This window comes from Oncorhynchus keta, chromosome 32 (genome assembly GCF_023373465.1).
Source record: "Oncorhynchus keta strain PuntledgeMale-10-30-2019 chromosome 32, Oket_V2, whole genome shotgun sequence".
Taxonomy (NCBI): domain Eukaryota; kingdom Metazoa; phylum Chordata; class Actinopteri; order Salmoniformes; family Salmonidae; genus Oncorhynchus; species Oncorhynchus keta.
Genome location: NC_068452.1, coordinates 33,807,010 through 33,825,127, shown reverse-complemented (window position 1 = coordinate 33,825,127; position 18,118 = coordinate 33,807,010). Strand labels below are relative to the sequence as shown.

At 43.9% G+C, this 18,118-nt stretch overlaps 2 protein-coding genes across 5 annotated transcripts; both read right to left on the bottom strand.

Moving 5' to 3' along the window:
• Positions 1-1,935: 1,935 nt before the first annotated feature.
• LOC118374896 (protein FAM117A-like) lies at positions 1,936-10,874 on the bottom strand. Of its 2 annotated transcripts, XM_035761377.2 has the most exons (8): positions 10,332-10,874; positions 6,933-7,078; positions 4,366-4,461; positions 4,004-4,117; positions 3,400-3,507; positions 3,043-3,226; positions 2,802-2,955; positions 1,936-2,723 (listed from the first exon to the last, which is right to left on the bottom strand). In XM_035761377.2, the coding sequence occupies exons 1-8, from the start codon at positions 10,447-10,449 to the stop codon at positions 2,462-2,464; spliced, it is 1,182 nt and encodes a 393-aa protein (XP_035617270.1). In that variant the 5' UTR covers positions 10,450-10,874; the 3' UTR covers positions 1,936-2,461. The 2 variants fall into 2 exon arrangements, with proteins under 2 accessions (XP_035617270.1, XP_035617271.1); XM_035761378.2 differs by lacking the exons at positions 6,933-7,078; positions 10,332-10,874 and adding an exon at positions 5,141-5,969.
• A 1,686-nt stretch (positions 10,875-12,560) lies between these two features.
• Positions 12,561-18,001, bottom strand: LOC118374899 (glycoprotein-N-acetylgalactosamine 3-beta-galactosyltransferase 1-like). Of its 3 annotated transcripts, none has more exons than XM_052491551.1 (5): positions 17,658-18,001; positions 16,413-16,596; positions 15,971-16,259; positions 13,487-13,901; positions 12,561-13,380 (listed from the first exon to the last, which is right to left on the bottom strand). In XM_052491551.1, the coding sequence occupies exons 2-5, from the start codon at positions 16,594-16,596 to the stop codon at positions 13,240-13,242; spliced, it is 1,029 nt and encodes a 342-aa protein (XP_052347511.1). In that variant the 5' UTR covers positions 17,658-18,001; the 3' UTR covers positions 12,561-13,239. The 3 variants fall into 3 exon arrangements, with proteins under 3 accessions (XP_052347511.1, XP_052347509.1, XP_052347510.1); XM_052491549.1 differs by having other exon boundaries at positions 17,690-18,001; XM_052491550.1 differs by having other exon boundaries at positions 17,694-18,001.
• Positions 18,002-18,118: the final 117 nt, after the last annotated feature.

The following is an 18,118-nucleotide window of genomic DNA, read 5'->3' as shown; positions in this document are numbered from 1 at the left end:
ATACTGTATGTGTATTTTCTTACAGGTTTGTGTGATGGCAACAATATACATAATCCTAAATGTTTGTAGCAAAGATTATTGTTAAACTATATGAATATAATTATGAGTGTGTCATAGGCCTACTAAGCAAAATCTCCATGACGAGTTGAGCACTTAGAAATGGTAGATGTAGCTAGCTAGTATACTGACAGAGTCAGTACAATTCAGACATGTACTATTGACAACTGACTGAGGCCCAATTAACTTGTTCTTCAACTTTCAGTTCAAATGTTCATGAGAATACATACGTATTGTAAAGGGAGATTAATAATCAGGGTATGAATAATATATTTACTCTTTGGAGTGCACACATACATATGGGGTATGGTAGTAACGTTAGGTGCAAGACGCACCGGTTTGGGTCAAGAACTGCAACGCTGCTTGGTTTTTTCACACCCAAAAGTTTCCTCTGTGTATCAAAAAGAGTCCACCACCCAAAGGACATCCAGCAAACTTGACACCTGTGGGAAGCATTCGCGCCGACTTGGGCCAGTATTCCTTAGGAACGCTTTGAACACCTTGCCCCAACGGTGGGATGATGTACATTTTCTTGTGTGTAGGTCACGCATTTTTTATATATTTTGTGATTAACAAATATAATTATATGTGCCTCAGTTGCATACATACACTGGGTGTATTTGCATACATCAATACATTTGAAGGGTAGAAACAGGGCCGCAATCAAAAAGGCATTTAAAATCAAAACGCATGGCTCTTGATCCCACCGATTAATGCATTTTAAATCAAAACGCATGGCTCGAGATCCCACCGATTAATGCATTTAAAATCAAAACGCATGGCTCTAGATCATACCGATCAATGCATTTTAAATCAAAACACATGGCTCTAGAGCATACCTATCAATGCCTTTTAAATCAAAATGCATGGCTCGAGATCATACGGATCAATACATTTCAAATCAAAACGCATGGCTCTAGATCATACCTATCAATGCATTTTAAATCCAAATGCATGGCTCTAGATCATACCGATCAATGCATTTTAAATCAAAACGCATGGCTCTAGATCCCACCGATCAATGCATTCTTTACACTGTTGAGATCATACATAATATCTATATTGGTAAAGTTCTCGGTCACCTTTCGCAGAGCAAAGATCTTTTAGGGACCGGGGAGAAAACACAATAACAAAAATATGAAGGGAAAGATGTTCTGCCCAAATGACATCAGTTTGACCGGCTGTATGAGGTAAAGCTGTGAAAACAACCCAACGTGTTTCTGATAAGATTTCAGTTCGGTTTTGAAGCATTTTTTTATGTGGTTGAAATACTATCAGCTTTTATGATGAAGACAGCACCTCTACAGATGGTATTTGAGCATGACATTCTCTTAAGAATAAATCATATTTCTCCACTCCTGTTCCAAATTTAACCCGAAATTTAATTTGATTTTATTGCAAGGAATGCTTAATTCTGCAGGAGTTATTATTAAGGCTATGTGAGAGGTTATAGACCTACAAATCAGTGCCCAGATTTCACAATTCCCTTGACATGCCATAGGCCTATTTGAAGTTCCGTCTTGTAACTGTCAAGTGTGTATAGCGCCTCACAATCACACACAACACTGCTATCATCCTCTTTTACCACTTCACCAAATCGTTTCCAAACATGACTTTTCTGGCCCTCCCTTCTCTTTGCTTTCAACTCTCCGTCGGAACTTGTCTTATTGAATTAAAACCTGAACGATGTCCTTTTTGCCTCCGTGGATTGATAACTTTTTCTGCCTGTTCCCAAAATTATTACTTGGCGATTGGCTGTGTGGGCTATTTGGCGTGCCTACAGTTAAACCCTGCAGAATAGGTTTATGCACTAATACCAGATAGCCGAAAATAATTAAAGATGTACCTCAATGCAGCCTTTATAAATTGCACAATAATTACACATTTATGGATTTTTTAAAGGTATTATTTCTCTTTATTCAAGCAGCCTGCCACCCACCACACAATATTTAATGACAAAACCCATCCACCCCGCAGATATAACCGCGGGGGATTCTGCGGGTTATGAGTAAACCCAGGCATCACTAATTAGTACATCTCTGACTCCAAGCTCTAGCTATAACAAATCTAAGGGTATCAGAGCAAGGCCAAGTTGTGTAGAATGAAAATATGTCACAAACATTTGTACAATTTATTTACTCCCCCTAACCAAGGGGGCAAGTGACTATCAATGTACCCAGAGCAGCAAGTCCCTCTGAGAATCAGGATAGAACACCAATGACAGATTTGAACCTGATCCCACAAAGAACCCACTGTAGAGGTCTCTTTTTTTGTTGATCTTAGTTGAATAGATCTGGAGGCTTGTCATAACAGTCCCTGACAAGGTGGTGGCAGCCATCTTGATGTAATCTCCTATTAGGATAAATCCATCCTCATTAGTCTGAAAACAACCCCATCTCCACAGTCACATGGTGGTTGTGTCCTGGAGGGGTCCACTCATGTAGCCCCCAACCGAATGCCCAACTGTCTGGTAGGGGGCAGAGCCTTGACCTGAGCAGCCTGTGACAGGCGAGACTGACAGTCCGCGGAACAGGAGGTCCATGGAGGGCAGCAAGGGCTTGAGCAGACTGACAGGGCAGAAGGCAGAGCCTCCATGGGGAGTGAAATTCACCTTGTTGGGGTCAGGGCATGATACCTGGAGGAGAGGCTCTCTCTGACAGGGAGACCTGGGGTTGAGGGACAGAAAGAGATGATTAGCCCAAATCATTTCTAATTACACAAAGTCGGTGTGTTTCAATACTCACATAGCCTCTTCACACACTACGCGTACTCGCTCACAGCCTTCAGGGGGCTCCCTCTGGAAGGAGTAGGTCTTGTTGGGACGAGGGGAGGAGGGATGCAACAGGGAGGGGTCCAGAACAACTGGAGAGGGGCACACTGTCTCACAGTCCACAGGGTCTGCACAGAGCAGGAAAAACATTATTTAAAAAAGGTCCACTACAATATTTATATCATTCAAGTCTAACAAACCATCCATTTACTCACCTGGCTCTCCCATTGGGCAGGGAGACTGAGATGGGGAGAGTAGAGCTGGGTTCAGGGAACAGGGAGACTCAGATGGAGAGAGCAAAGCAGGGTCGAACGAGGCGGGGGAGGGTTCACTCTGGGTACCACTGCTGCACCTCTGGGCAGGAACTGGGGCTCTGTGGCCATCTGGGACATCCAGGATCTAACAGGGGAACATGGAGAGGGTACGGTGAGGCTATGGGACACTGGCCATTGGAGAGAAATAAGAGCTAATTGGCTGTCAATAGAGGGATCCAGTGGATCCATAGAGGGTTGAGATCATGGATCTAAGCCAGCCTGTACCCAAGCAGATAGGCTGTATTTAAACATGCTCACCTTGTGCTGGTCCTCAGGTGTCTCTGACACAAAGACCCCCTCCAGCTCCAGGTTCAGACCTTCCACACTGCGCCGCAGCCGAGGGGCCAACCTGCTCAGGGGCACCGTCTGGGTGGGGGGGTGGGGGGTCACCAAGGTCACATTAAAATGGAGCACAGGAGTGTGTATGGTCTGATTTGATCTGTTCCACACAAAGGGGCTTGAGTGTGAGGGTATGTACCAGAGGCCATGTAGCTACGCATATGAGTGTATTCCTGTCAATGTGCATTCCTGTCATAGCGTGGCAATGGTGCAACCAGGCAGCTTGATGACACCAGCTCCTAAGAAAAGCAGTGCTGTTTTTCAGGCCCTGTTGCTAACGTCTCTCTACTCTGCCTGAGAAACTCAGGAGGCCAACCATCAGTGTTCTGTGTCAGTGAACACTCTGAACACCTCCAGGGTCTCACTGTCTGCATACATGATCTTACGTTACAGTCATCCAGGGGACATTCAAAATCAAAAATAACATTTTAAATTTAAGTAAACAAGTTGCAGTATAAATAAGGACGGGCTCAGAGTACAGATCAAATCCACAGTATTATGGGGAGGGCTGTATAGGACGTACCTGTGTAGCGCCTGGCACATGGCCTCCAGGTAGGGGGTGGTGGGGACGCTCATATCCCCCAGAGGGAGGGGCGTGTCGGGAGCGCTTCTGCAGCTGGTGCTTGAGCTTAACCACCTGAGGCCAAGTCATAGAGGGAAAAGGACTTAGAAGAGACACTCGTCTTTCAGAGGAAAGAATAAGGGGAGAACTAATTCAACAGGGAGGGAGGGGTGTGACTGGCCGAGTCTCTGCAGACAACAGGAGAGTAAAAATAGTCCCATCTCTGAGATTTACTGGTGTATTGTGAGAATGATGTTTGATTGACAAGCTCCTGGTTTAAGGACCTTTTTTAGTAAACATTTACATTCAAAGAAAGTACTCACATCCCTCAAGTGTTCAGCGCTGCCCCATGATGCTGAGCGTTTGTGTCCGCCAACACTTCTTCTTCCCCGAGTCTCCTCTGCCCAGGAGCTGGGAGTCTATGGAAGGAGCAGGGTTGTTCTAGTAACCAGCCACGTTGCTTATAGAACTCTGCACACAACACACACTTTCTGAAAAACTAAACTGACTTGAAAATAGTTTTTTGCTGTGGGAACTTTGCAGATCGGATTGGAGTCAGACAGCATTATGTTCTTGTCGATCATTTAACGACACAACTGGTAACTTTATCTACGAGTTCTAAGATTGACCTTTCAGTAGAACATTACAGAGCAGTGAACCCATTTTGCTCTTCTCTCGCTGTACAATTGACACCTATGGAAGTGAAACATCACCCGAGCTACATGATTTGACTAGAGTACAGAAGTGGTGCCCTACAGCTGTCAGGCACACCTGCCAGCTACACAGCTGTGCAGAGGCAGACGAAGAGTAAACTACTGTTGCTGACAACACCCCCTATAAATGAGTAAAACAAAAACCACAGCAATGCAAATACACAAGTGACACACGTCAGCTACAGCAGCACAGACACAGTTTAACATTAGTACACAAAACATGTAGACCGACAGCTGCATTCACACAGAATAGGAGGCCGCCACAGAGTTTGGGTAATCAACATGGTGACATCCTGTGCTGTCCCTCCTTCATTCATCACAACTGAGCTCCATGTCTTCACATGCAAGAGGAGGAAGAAGAGAGAGGACAGTGGAGAGTTCCTACCGACATGGGCCCCACTCCTCTAATGCCCACGAGCCCTGGGGTGAGCGTTGCTGGCAGACGGGAGGATGTGGGTGTGTGGTGATCTATCTGCTGAGTTGCCCTCCCTCGTCTCCACACTCCTGCTTCACACACAGCCTGGACAGGATCCTCTTGTTGATGGCCAATTTCACCTCAACATCAATTTGTTTTTTCCTGTTCTGCCTCCCCTAACTTAGCTATTTTCTCTGGGCCTCCTCTCCTCCAAATGCAGGTTCCTCTCCAGGTCACGTTTCCCCAAAATGCAGTCTTCTCTCTGGGTCTAGTCTCCTAGAGCTCTCAGTCATCTCAGAGTTCCACACTGATGTCATGACGCACAGTAGTGTAACAGAGTCGGTCCCACCCTATAAATGACAAAAAACCTTGACGCCATCTTCCGCCCAATCTGGTGGAGCAGTGGTCAGACATTGTGGCTAAATGTGTCATGGAGGGACAGTCAGTTACCCAACCCTGTCAGTGTAGTGTTACTGCTCCCCCCCTTTACACTAAACATGACCGGAGAGATCACGGGACACAGGGCTATAAAAAGATCCAGTCAAAAGGTGATGGAATGTTCTGCGTGTCTTACGCTTTGAATGCCAGTTCAGCCTCGTGTTTTATTTGATGTAGATTTACTTTTAAATATTACAAAAGGGGTTTTGAACCTGTTACTACAAATCGTTTAGATTGGGTATCTCTTTAGTTTGTGTGTTTGTGGCAGAGGAACTCCCCAAATCCACAAGAAGCTGGTTGTATGGGAAAATGTGACAGTTTCATTACTGAAGAAAGGAGATAATGGCAGACAATAGGAGACAGTTATATCATCTTAAATAAAGCGGGGGGCTGTATAATGAGGTCGAGAGGGGTCTGTTCTGTACAATAGAGGGCAGGGGGTTTGTTCAGTATAAACTGTGTCAAGATTGAGGGCACCGTGGTGGAGTGTGGTTAGGTTAGCCCAGGCTTTGTGCACCAGATGGGGGGTGAGGTTGAAGAGACAGTAGAGGATGAAGAGAACAAAACAACTATATCCAGTTGGCTGCCTTCCACTGCTCCTCAGCTTCATAATGGAACTGCTAGACACCTGCAGCACCAGCCTCAGATAGCCTCACTTGGTCTTTATATTACAGAATAGGAGAACAGTGTTCATAACACACATTTTCATAGATTAGAAGTCTGGCCATTATAAGCAACAACGGTGACAAATTGAATGGGGAGATACAAATGGTTTTGTTTTGTTTTTTACCCCCTTTTCTCCCGGTATCCAATTGTTAGTAGTTACTATCTTGTCTCATCGCTACAACTCCCGTACGGGCTCGGGAGAGACGAAGGTCGAAAGCCATGCGTCGTCCGAAACACAACCCAACCAAGCCGCACTGCTACTTAACACAACGCGCATCCAACCCGGAAGCCAGCCGCACCAATGTGTCGGAGGAAACACCGTGCACCTGGCAACCTGGTTAGCGTGCACTGCGCCCGGCCCGCCACAAGAGTCGCTAATTGTGCATCTCCCCACGGACCTCCCGGTCGCGGCCGGCTGCGACAGAGCCCGGGCGAGAACCCAGAGTCTCTAGTGGCACAGCTAGCACTGCGATGCAGTGCCCTAGACCACAAAAGCCATTTGTAGGGTGATTTGTAGGAGGCCCTACAAAAATGGCTTTTTAGCAATATCAATACAGGCTTGACAATAGTATATTCCTCTCGGTTTCAGATCTATAGGAGTTAATGGCTGTTAATGTTAAATTCACATTTGGGCTGTGACTGAGTCCGGTGAGTTTACCTGTGTGGCCTTGTCATTGACACAGGTGACTCCTTGGCTCTCTGCCTCCTTGGGCCACCGGCCCTGCAGATATGGTCCAACAATTGTATCCAGGGACAGGGTGCGACGAATGGTCGGCTTTGGGGGGCGAGACTTGCTCCTGTCGCCTGAAGGAAACAGCCAAAAGACATCACATTTACTGATATGAAATGTTTCTGCTTTATACTGTGTGTGTGAGATGAGGTCAATATTTGTAACAGAAGACAGATGCTAATCTTGTATGGAGGGCTGTTTTGTGTGACGGTGCCCCAGTTTGACAGCATATTGGTCTGACAAACTCAATGCTCAGTCTACCGGTGCAACGTAGTTGGAACAAATAGTCACATCATAAAGGAGGCTCAAAACTACTTTAGCACCAGCAGGAGTTCATAAAATGGCCTCCCCCGGCCCACACCTCCCCTCGTAGGGCTCGGTGAGCTCGTAGTACAAGTAGGTGTGTATTGGCAGCTCTTTGTAAGTCATCTCTGGCATGTGTGAGCCAAGCCACTGAGCCTACAGCAAAGCCCTCCAAAGACATGTTGCACAAGACTGGCAACGATTCTACTCCTGAAACCTATTCCCCAACTCATACCACTTCCCTCCACCCCACTTCCCAGGGCAGACAGGATGTATAAATAAACACCACAGAACAAGCACTCGAGTTACTGGTGCATCATTACAGTGTACTGTTGAAACACACTGGAATTACAGGCCACAGGGCCCAAAACAAAGGTCCCTTAAAACCTCTATTGACATTGGCACATGAGAGGGTACAGAGGTAGGTAGTGGAATTAAATTACACTCTTAAAACACCTTCAGAGAGTTCAGGATCAATTAGAGCTGGGGCAATAAAAATATTAACACTGACCATTTATCAAGGCCATTTTACTGATTAAAATAATCACGATATGTAGCGTATACTAAAGCTATGTGATGTTTGATAGTTGTCACCAAAACTGACGCGTTAAATAGAAAATGTGCTTACTCTGGCTCTACCAAACAGCTCAAAGACACAGTGTGGGTAGGGTGGTCTACACGATGAGATTCAAATAGATAAGAGCGAGAATATTTGTGTTTGTCAAAACGGCAGTCAAGCATCAATCATGTCACCAGAACAATACCCTCTATCTATTGGAATGGAGCATCAAGATCACCATGCACTTTCATCACCCTGTGAAGTTCAGAACTTATTTCATCTGTAGCCTAATAAACTGCATGGTTTCCCGCAGTAATAATGGGAGGACCACACACACCATATCATCTCGACTCCAAGTTCACTTCAATATGATGGTTATTCAGTGGAGGCTGGTGGGAGGAGCTATAGGAGGTTGGGCTCATTGTAAAGGCTGTAACGGAATTAATGGAGTCATACATGTGGTTTCCTTATATTTGATGTGTTCGATACTGTTCCATTTATACCATTCCAGTCTTTGCAATGAGCCCCTCCTCCTATAGCACCTCCCACCAGCCTCCACTGCAGTTATATCAATATTTGCTAATAAAGGCATTTCAACTAGTAATTCTCACAGAATACATTTTACTGACACAAAAAGATCCAACCATTTCAAACAAACAAATAAACTGTCAGCATTTATAAAATTGTAACAAAACTACTTGTAGTGACTTATTTTTTATATGGTACCACTTTAGTCGCATTAATACTCTGGATGGAAGCGTGGTTAATCAAATCTTATTAGTCACATGAGCTGAATACATCAGGTGTAGACCTCACAGTGAAATGCTTACTTACAAGTCCATAATCAACAATGCATTTAAAAAAAAATATGAATAATAAATAAAAGTAACAAGTAATTAAAGAGCAGCAGTAAAATAACAATAGAGAGACTATATACAGGGGGGTAGTGGTACAGAGTCAATTTCCGGGTGTGCCGGTTAGTCGAGGTCATATGGACATGTAGGTAGAGTTAATAAAGTGACTTTGCATAGATGATAACAACAGAGTCTTCCTCTGACACCGCCTGGTATGGAGGTCCTGGATGGCAGGAAGCTTGGCCCCGGTGATGTACTGAGCCGGTCGCACTACTACTAGTGCCTTGCGGTCGGAGGCCGAGCAGTTGCAATACCAGGCAGTGATGCAACCAGGATGCTCTCGATGGTGCAGCTGTAGAACCTTTTGAGGATCTGAGGACCCATGTCTCCTGAGGTGGAATAGATCTTGCTGTGCCCTCTTCACAACGGTCTTGGTGTGCATGGACCATGTTAGTTTGTTAGTGATGTGGACAGCAAGGACCTTGAAGCACTCAACATGCTCCACTGCAGCCCCGTTGATGAGAACGGGGGGCGTGCTCGGTCCTCTTTTTCCTGTAGTCCACAATCATCTCCTTTGTCTTGACCACGTTGAGAGGTTGTTGTCCTGGCATCACACAGCCAGGTCTCTGACCGTCCTCCCTATAGGCTGTCTCGTCATTGTCAGTGATCAGGCCTACCATTGTTGTGTCATCGGCAAATTGAATGGTGGTGTTGGAGTCGTGCCTGGTCATGCAGTCATGAGTGAACAGGGAGTACAGGAGTGGACTGAGCACACACCCCTGAGGGGACCCTGTGCTCAGGATCAGCGTGGTGGATGTGTTGTTACCTACCCTTACCACCTAGTGGTGGCCCGTCAGGGAGTCCAGGATCCAGTTGCAAAAGGAGGTGTTTAGTCCCAGGGTACTTAGCTTATTGATGAGCTTTGAGGGCACTACGATATTGAACGCTGAGCTGTAGTCAATGTATAGCATTCTCACAAAGGTGCCTTTACTGAGAACTCTTTATGATGCCATTCCAATCATTTGTGATGTAATAAAAAAAAAAAGCATGGATGTAACTGACAGAACTATTTATGATGTTCCAGTTATGTGATGTAATAATGAATTGGAAAAAACATGACATTTTCAAATTAAGTAGCACATTTCTGTTTTTATAACACTTGATTTTATAGGGTCCTACAGAGACCCACAGCAAAACACAAGCATGAGCAGGGTGGGGGATGGTTGATGCATGGTGGAAATTAGGCTATATTCACTGTAAATCGGTCGTCTGTTTAGAAAAATTGAGGCCAGAGGCTACTGCACGTAAAATAGACCCATGTAGCTAAGCAGTAAGATACTATAAATCAAATTTCAAATCACATTTATTTATATAGCCCTTCGTACATCAGCTGATATCTCAAAGTGCTGAACAGAAACCCAGCCTAAAACCCCAAACAGCAAGCAATGCAGGTGTAGAAGCACTATAACAGTTAATCATTACAGATAGCCCACATACCCGTTAGACTAGTGATAGACAGCAATACAAATGCAAACTCTAGCGACATTCCCACCATAGTGTAATATTTGGCAAGTGACATTATTTCGCACCAAAATTAGAATTTTTATTTACCAGTCTTGGAATCTTTGCAGCGCGGTTGTGCTTTGTTGTGAAGCTGGAATGGGACAGTGGCTCGAAGTGGTTGTAAACAAGGGGTGCCCCCCCGAGCCGCTTCACTTCTGCACGACATCCCCCCGCCCCCCGCGTGCAAAATGAAGGGGCCGAAAACACTTCGACTTCAACAGGCAACCGTATCAAAGATCACAATCAGTAGTTTTAGCTACCTCTTCTTCAGTTTAAATTAGCCAGTATTTCAATATTTATGATAAGTATCCAACATGGTTAGCTTCTTGCTAGCAGCCAGCCTTCTTTTGTGATGACCATGATTTCCTCCAACTTTTCTCTCGAACTAAAATAAATACATCTAAAATATTAGCCCTGCATTCAGTTCACAATAAAACTATTAAATGCCCAACCTGATCATCCACCGTTGGCTATTATAACTTTACTTTATGTAAACTATCAGGCTACACAGTTGACAAAATATTGCCAAATCTTGTCTGAAACTGACAACAGCTCAACTAGCTAAATTCTCGTGTCCAATTTACTTACAAGTGGGCGAGGCGAATGACACATCCTTGATCTGGTTGGGTACTGAAAGATACGACTTCCCTTTTATTGGTCATAATCTCTATCTATCTATCAAGGGTCTGCCCTCGAAAGTCATAAGGTTCCCTCCTAGTTGATTAAATCTCAAACCAACAGTGTACACCAGGGCCCCCCACTCCTATGCCTTTGCCCCCACAATACATTCGCACACATTCCTCTTTAATGTTCGAACATTATGGATTAAACTCCTTATCAACACGGATTAAAAAAATATAAAAGCAACATGCAACAATTCTAAAGATTGTAATTTGTTCATTCATATAAGGAAATCAGTCAATTGAAATAAATTAATTAGGCCCTAATCTATTGATTTCGCATGACTGGGAATACAGATATGCATTTGTTGTTCACAGATACCTTTAAAAAAAGTGCGGGGTGTGGATCAGAAAACCTGTCAATATCTGGTGTGACCATTTCCCTCACACAGAGTGACACATCTCCGTCACATATTGATCAGGCCTGTTACCCTACTCCTCTTCAATGGCTGTGGATAAGTTTCTGGATATTGGCTGGAACTGGAACACACGGCTGTATATGTCGATCCAGAGCATACCAAACATGCTCAATGGGTGACATGTCTGGTGAGTATGCAGGCCATGCAAGAACTGAGACAGTTTCAGCTTCCAGGAATTGTGTGCAGATCCTTGTGACATAGGGCCATGCATTATCATGATGAAATATGAGGTGGTGGTGGCAGCAGATGAACGGCAAAACAATGGGCCTCAGGATCTCGTCACAGTATCTCTGTGCGTTCAAATTGTCATTGATAAAATGCAAATGTGTTCGTTGTCCTGAGCTTATGCCTTCCCATACCATAACCCCACCGCCACCATGGGATACTCTGTTCACAACAAAGACATCAGCAAACCGTTCACCCACACAACGCCATACACGCCGTCTGCACGGTACAGTTGAAACCGGGATTCATCCATAAAGAGCACACTTCTCCAGTGTGCCAGTGGCCATGAAAGTGAGCATTTATCCATTGAAGTCGGTTACGAAACCGAACTGCAGTCAGGTCAAGACCCTGGTGTGGACGACGAGCACGCAGATGAACTTCCAGAGATGGTTTCTGACAGTTTGAGCAAAAATTCTTCGGTTGGGCAAATCCAGTTTCATCAACTGTCCAGTTGGTTGGTCTAAGATGAGTCCGCAGGTGAAGAAGTCAAATGTGGAGGTCCTGGGTTGGTGTGGTTACACGTGGTCTGCGGTTGTGAAGCCTGGTTGGACATACTGCTAAATTCTCTAAGACCACGGCGAGGTGGATAATAGTAAAGTTAACGTTAAATTCTCTGTCACAGTTCTGGTGGACATTCCTGCAGTACGCATGGCAACTGCACGCTCCCTCAAAACTGGAGACATCGGTGGCATTGCATTGTGCGACAAAACGGCACATTTTAGAATGCCATTTTATTGTCCCCAGCACAAGGTGCACCTGTATAATGATCATGTTGTTTAATCATCCACCTGACAGGTGTGGCATATCTTGGAAAAGGAGAAATTCACTAACAGGGACGTAAACACATTTGTGCACAACATTTGAGAGAGAAGCTGTTTTGTGCATATGGAAAATGGCTAGGATCTTTAATTTCAGCTAATGAAACATGGGACCAACACTTAACATGTTGCGTTTATATTTTTGTTTATTATATCATTTATCAAGACATTGTCAATATTGGATCAACTTGAGTGTTAAAAAGGCCAATATACAAGCCAAAATGTTGAGTTCTGTTCAGATCTTGCAGCTTGCCCATAGATCTACCAAATTATGTTAGCTGATGCTGCTGAAGTAAGACATTGAAAATCAGAGCTCTTATCATATATTCTGAAACAATATGATGCAACAGACCTGCGTTGGAGAAGAAAACAAATCAAATGGCCAGTAACGCTTCAGTGATCTGCTCCAAGGGGCCTCTTATACAGTTCAAACTACCCGGGTTGAGGTTAAATTATTATTGATTTATGAAATCGCACCCACCAATATGGAACCTCAGCTAACATAGTATGTCACTGGAAGACAGCATTTTAACCATATAATTAGGAATTAGAATAGTATTTAATAGGATCTCTATGACTAATGACAGACTCAATTTATGAATACATACTGTAACTAGGCAAATATCCAGACGAGATCATGATGAATTGGTTTGAACTAGCATGGACCTTTTCAAAGACTTTAGTAACAACATTTGTTTTAATGTTTGCAAGACAACTCTACAAGAGAATGACATCATTAATTACGGTGTGAGCATGTATATTATTATTTATTATCAGGGATGTCACTGTCAAATCTATAGAAAGGAGTCTCTGCTTATTCCTCTCTGGTCTCACCCAGCTTTGGGTTGTGGCCCTCCACTGGACTGAGATGGTACAGGAAGTAATCTAGCATGTACATTCTGACTGGCTCAACGTAATGGAAGGATACAGATGAATTGGAGCAACAGTCTGGACCCTGACAGAGGGAGAAAGAAAGGAAAAAAACAGATGAGCAGGAAGCTCAATGGCACTGAAGGGAGGTCATTTGATATGTGTTCTACTGAGAGTGAAGACCTACTTACCACTTTGGAAGGGTAATAGTTGTACTGGTGGAACCATTTGGGCAGTATGTCTTCGGTACAGAGAAGTTTACCCAGCCACAGTGGGTGGAAGGTTTCCCTGTGTTGGTGGTCTCTAGAGTCCCCTGCCGGGACTCCCAGCTTCTGAAGGCAGAAGCCCAGTAGTAGGTCCTCTGCAGAGGTGGACTGGGTGCAGGTTCCATGGTGCAGGGCCCTGACGTAGCGTCTCACAGACTCGCGGCTCAGTACATAGCCAGCACCACCACTCATGTAGCCTTGATGGACAAAGCGGCGAAAACGTCTGCCCAGATACACAGGCTTGTCTGGGCTGAACCGAGACAGGAGCAGACGCAAGTTTTCCACAATTACATAGGTGTCATCATCAGCTTTGAGGAACCAGTCAGCCTTGTCTAGGTAACTGGAAATGGAGGGAAAAAGGGGGGTCAAAGACAGTTTGTCTCCTTCACCAGCACATACAAATAGTGCTTTCATAACACATTCCTCACCCCTTGACCTTTCTTACATTTTGTTGTGTTACAGCCTGAATTTAAAATGGATTAACCCCATAAAGTCGAAGACGAATTATTTTTTAGAAATCTATGACAAGACTTCATAATGGCTGTCTAGCAATGATCAACAAAACTCAAAGATCTTTAAAAAGAATAATGTATAAATATTGTACCATCCAGGTGTACAAAGTTCTTAGAGACTTACCCAGAAACACTCACAGCTGTAATCACTGCCAAATATGATTCTAACATGTATTGACTCATGTAAACGAGATAATGTTTTTAGAAATGTTTGCAAATTTATGGGACATTGTATGTAGATGGGTGACCAAAAAAAGAGCATCTTTACATAGGTCACCTGACTGACAGTCTGTCATCAGCCCATCCATCCACATTGCACTACATACATTTGGTAAGTATTCAGACCACTTCACTTTTTCTTACATTCCAGTCTTATTCTAAAATGTATAAAATTCTTTATTTTCTAAATCAATCTACACACAATACTCCATCACAAAACAAAAACATTTTTTTATACATTCTTGCAAATGTCCAAAATATAAACTGTAATATTACATTTGCATAAGTATTCAGACCCTTTGTTGAAGCACCTTTGGCAGCAATTACAGCCTCGAGTCTTATTGGGTATGATGCTACAAGCTTGGCACACATGTATTTGGTGAGTATCTCACATTCCTCTCTGCAGATCCACTCAAGTTCTGTCAGGTTGGATGAGGAGCTTCGCTGCACAGCTATATTCATGTTCGATCAGGTTAAAGCCCGGGATCTGGCTAGGCCACTTAAGAACATTGAGACTTGTCCCGAAGCCACTCCTGCATTGCCTTAGCTGTGTGCTCAGGGTCTTTGTCCTGTTGGAAGGTGAACCTTCATCCCAGTCTGAGGTCCTGAACGCTCTGGAGCAGGTTTTCATCAAGGATATCTCTGTACTTTGCTCCGTTCATCTTTCCTTTCCCTCGATAATGCCTAGTCTCCCTGTCCCTGCCACTGAAAAAAATCCCCACAACATGATGCTTCCATCAGACGTGACGCTTGGCATTCAGGACAAAGAGTTCAATCTTGATTTCATCAGACCAGGGAATCTTATTTCTCATGGTCCGAGAGTCCTTTAGGTGTCTTTTGGCAAACTTCAACGGGCTGTCATGTGTCTTTTACTGAGGAGTGGCTTCCGTCTGGCCACTACCATAAATAACTGATTGTTGGAGTGCTGCAGAGATGGTTGTCCTTCTGGAAGATTCTCCCATCTCCACAGAGGAACTCTGGAGCTCTGTCAGAGTGACCATCGGGTTCTTGGTCACCCCCGATTGCTCAGTTTGGCCAGGCGGCTAGCTCTAGTGAGAGTCTTGGTGGTTACAATTTAAGAAAGATGGAGGCCACTTTGTTCTTGGGGAACTTCAATGCTGCAGAAATGTTGTGACCCTTTCCCAGATCTGTGCCTCGACACAATCCTATCTCAGAGCTCTACGGACAATTCCTACGAGCTCATAGCTTGGTTTTGCTCTGACATGCACTGTCAACTGTGGGACCTTATATAGACAGGTTTGTGCCTTTCCAAATCATGTCCAATCAATTTAATTTACCACAGGTGGACTCCAATCAAGTTGAAGAAACATCTCAAGGATAATCAATGGGAACAGAATAGACCTGAGCTCAATTTCAAGTCTCATAGCAAAGGGTCTGAATACTTATGTAAATAAGGTGTTTCAGTTTAAGGTATTTGCAAACATTTCTATGAACCTGTTTTCACTTTGTCATTATAGGATAGTGTGTGTATATTTAATTTTATACATTTTAGAATACATCTGTAACAGAACAAAATGTGGAAAAATTGAAGGGGTCTGAATACTTTCCAAATGCATTGTAGATCTCCTATACCACATGGATTCTAGACCACCAGAATCATGTCCTCCATCAATGTGAGAGAGATTCGGAGAACATACTGGTGTTGTGGGAGCATTACCCGTCATGCAGTAAGTTGAAAGCGGCCATGGTCTTATTGTACAGGTTGGCCCGTCCCTCCTCTGTTGCCAGAGCCAGCACGGTCCCAGGGAACAGGAGGTCCGGCTTAGAGCTCATGAAGAGCAGTGTGTCACAGCGAGGCCCCCAGGTGTTCACTATGTGTTTAGCTCTGGTCCACAGAGTCTGGGGTGAGGTCAACACCCAGCAGAGCAGTCGACCCGAAGAAGGGGTGGGGGAGGGAGGCAATGGCGAGAGGACTGAGGCATTAGTGGCAACAGCAGAGTAGTGTACTGAGAGAGAGAGAGAGAGAGAGAGAGAGAGAGAGAGAGAGAGAGAGAGAGAGAGAGAGAGAGAGAGAGAGAGAGAGAGAGAGATGATCATGTGGCTGAGTGTATTGGAGATATTCAGAGAGGTGTAAAAAAAATACTGTAGCTCCAATTTACCTGAAGGGAGCTCACCCAAGAGGCTGCTGGTCCGTGAGGACAAGGGCACTGTCTCCTGAGAGATCTGATATGCTTTGTAGTAAGCAATGGCCATGAAACAGAGACAGAACCCCAACACAAAGCCAGCACAGAACATAAAATCCAAGAGCCTGGAAGGCTTTGAAGTGGACTTAGACATAATCATCTGCACAAGACAAAATCATATTGTAAAAGTCATGTCTAGGTTGACAAAAAGAGCATTCGCAGACTAAGTCAATCAAAAACCAATCTGGTTTATAAGAAGTTGCAACAAGGAGACACATCCAGCACAGAAAATGTCTAACTGACATCTTGGAGACTGGCCCTTATATACTAATCAGACAGCACCAAATGTTATTGTCATAAACGTGGGCCTTCAATTGTGTAGGCAAAACTAAACGTCCCTCAAGAATGTTGAATACAATTACTGGAACGTACTCTGATGATTGTCCTGGGTGTTGGTCGTTCAGCTAGTCGGAATATGACAAAATATCCACAGGAAAGTATTAAACAGACTTCAAAACATGGCTCTGTGTGTGGCAATCAAGATGTGTTTGCTCATGGCTGAACACACAAGATGGAAGTACATGCACACATAATACAAGGTGTTTACATGGTTTTGTGCCAAGTGCTAGAAATGTCTGCTTCAGTACCGGTGCGCTAAAAAGCTGGGTAAACAATACTTTCCAATGGATATTTTCTCTCAAATTTCCAACAGCTGAAGGACCAACTGCACAGACAACCAATAGAGTAAGTTCAAATGTAACTTTATTCAACATTCTGGCTTGTAAGTAACATTACCACAATTCTGCAGTGCTTTGCTTCAGACTGTATACCAAGAATTGGTATAAAAGTCTGATTTATTCAACTATGGAAACACCAGCCCAAGAAGCTTGTGGTTTGTCAAAACAGAAGGCAGTGACTTGGTCAGCTGTTACAGAGTCACAGTGTCATAAATACAATACTCCAGTGAATAATACGTGTGTCCTTGTACATCGTCTGGCATCACCCACTATCAACAGATATGAGAATAATCCAGAACATAATTCTATTGACCATCAACCCACACCTTGAGTGTCACAAACACTGGACATCATGTGTGTTACAGAAAGGGAAAATATAATTATGCTAAGCAGTGTTAATCACTCTAAACTAAATGTGAACTTTAGTGATCTAAATGTCCCATTACCAACATGCATAGACCTACAAATCTATCCTAAATCTTACATTTGGTTTTTACAAAGTTCTATCAAACATACCAACCCTCTGCCTTCCAGAAACAGAACAATGACCTGATGTGACGGTTAATTGGACACCACCCCTGCAGACGCACTGCCCACCAATTGATTGATTGGGGACACAGTAAATGGACCACTAGATGGTGCCATAGAGCACCTTGGACACAATACTGGGCCCAGTTTATCAAAAATTATCCATCTGGATTTCACCTTTAGTACAGGATTAAATGCATAGAAATATATTGAATAGAAAGGTATCCACATTCAAGACAATGATTTGTCCATTCTACTTCTGTGGATTTAATCACATCCTGCAGGTGTGCAGCACAATGTACTGAAATCAGTTACTTTTTTCCTGGTCCAATAGCTTACTAACATACTTGTCTCAACTAATCAAGGGCTGCTTAAATGGAATCCTTTTGTTAGTAGAAAATCAACATGAGTATTACA

Excerpts from the sequence above, each read along its gene's own strand:
- LOC118374899 (XM_052491551.1), bottom strand. The coding sequence starts at position 16,596 with ATGATTATGTCTAAGTCCACTTCAAAGCCTTCCAGGCTCTTGGATTTT. Across the intron at positions 16,260-16,412 it reads CTTGGGTGAGCTCCCTTCAG|TACACTACTCTGCTGTTGCC; the intron begins GTAAATTGGAGC and ends TCTCTCTCTCAG. Across the intron at positions 13,902-15,970 it reads TTCAACTTACTGCATGACGG|TTACCTAGACAAGGCTGACT; the intron begins GTAATGCTCCCA and ends CTCCATTTCCAG.
- LOC118374896 (XM_035761377.2), bottom strand. The coding sequence starts at position 10,449 with ATGTCGTGCAGAAGTGAAGCGGCTCGGGGGGGCACCCCTTGTTTACAA. Across the intron at positions 3,508-4,003 it reads ATGTGCCAGGCGCTACACAG|ACGGTGCCCCTGAGCAGGTT; the intron begins GTACGTCCTATA and ends CCCCCCACCCAG. Across the intron at positions 2,724-2,801 it reads GTAGTGTGTGAAGAGGCTAT|GTCTCCCTGTCAGAGAGAGC; the intron begins GTGAGTATTGAA and ends CCTCAACCCCAG.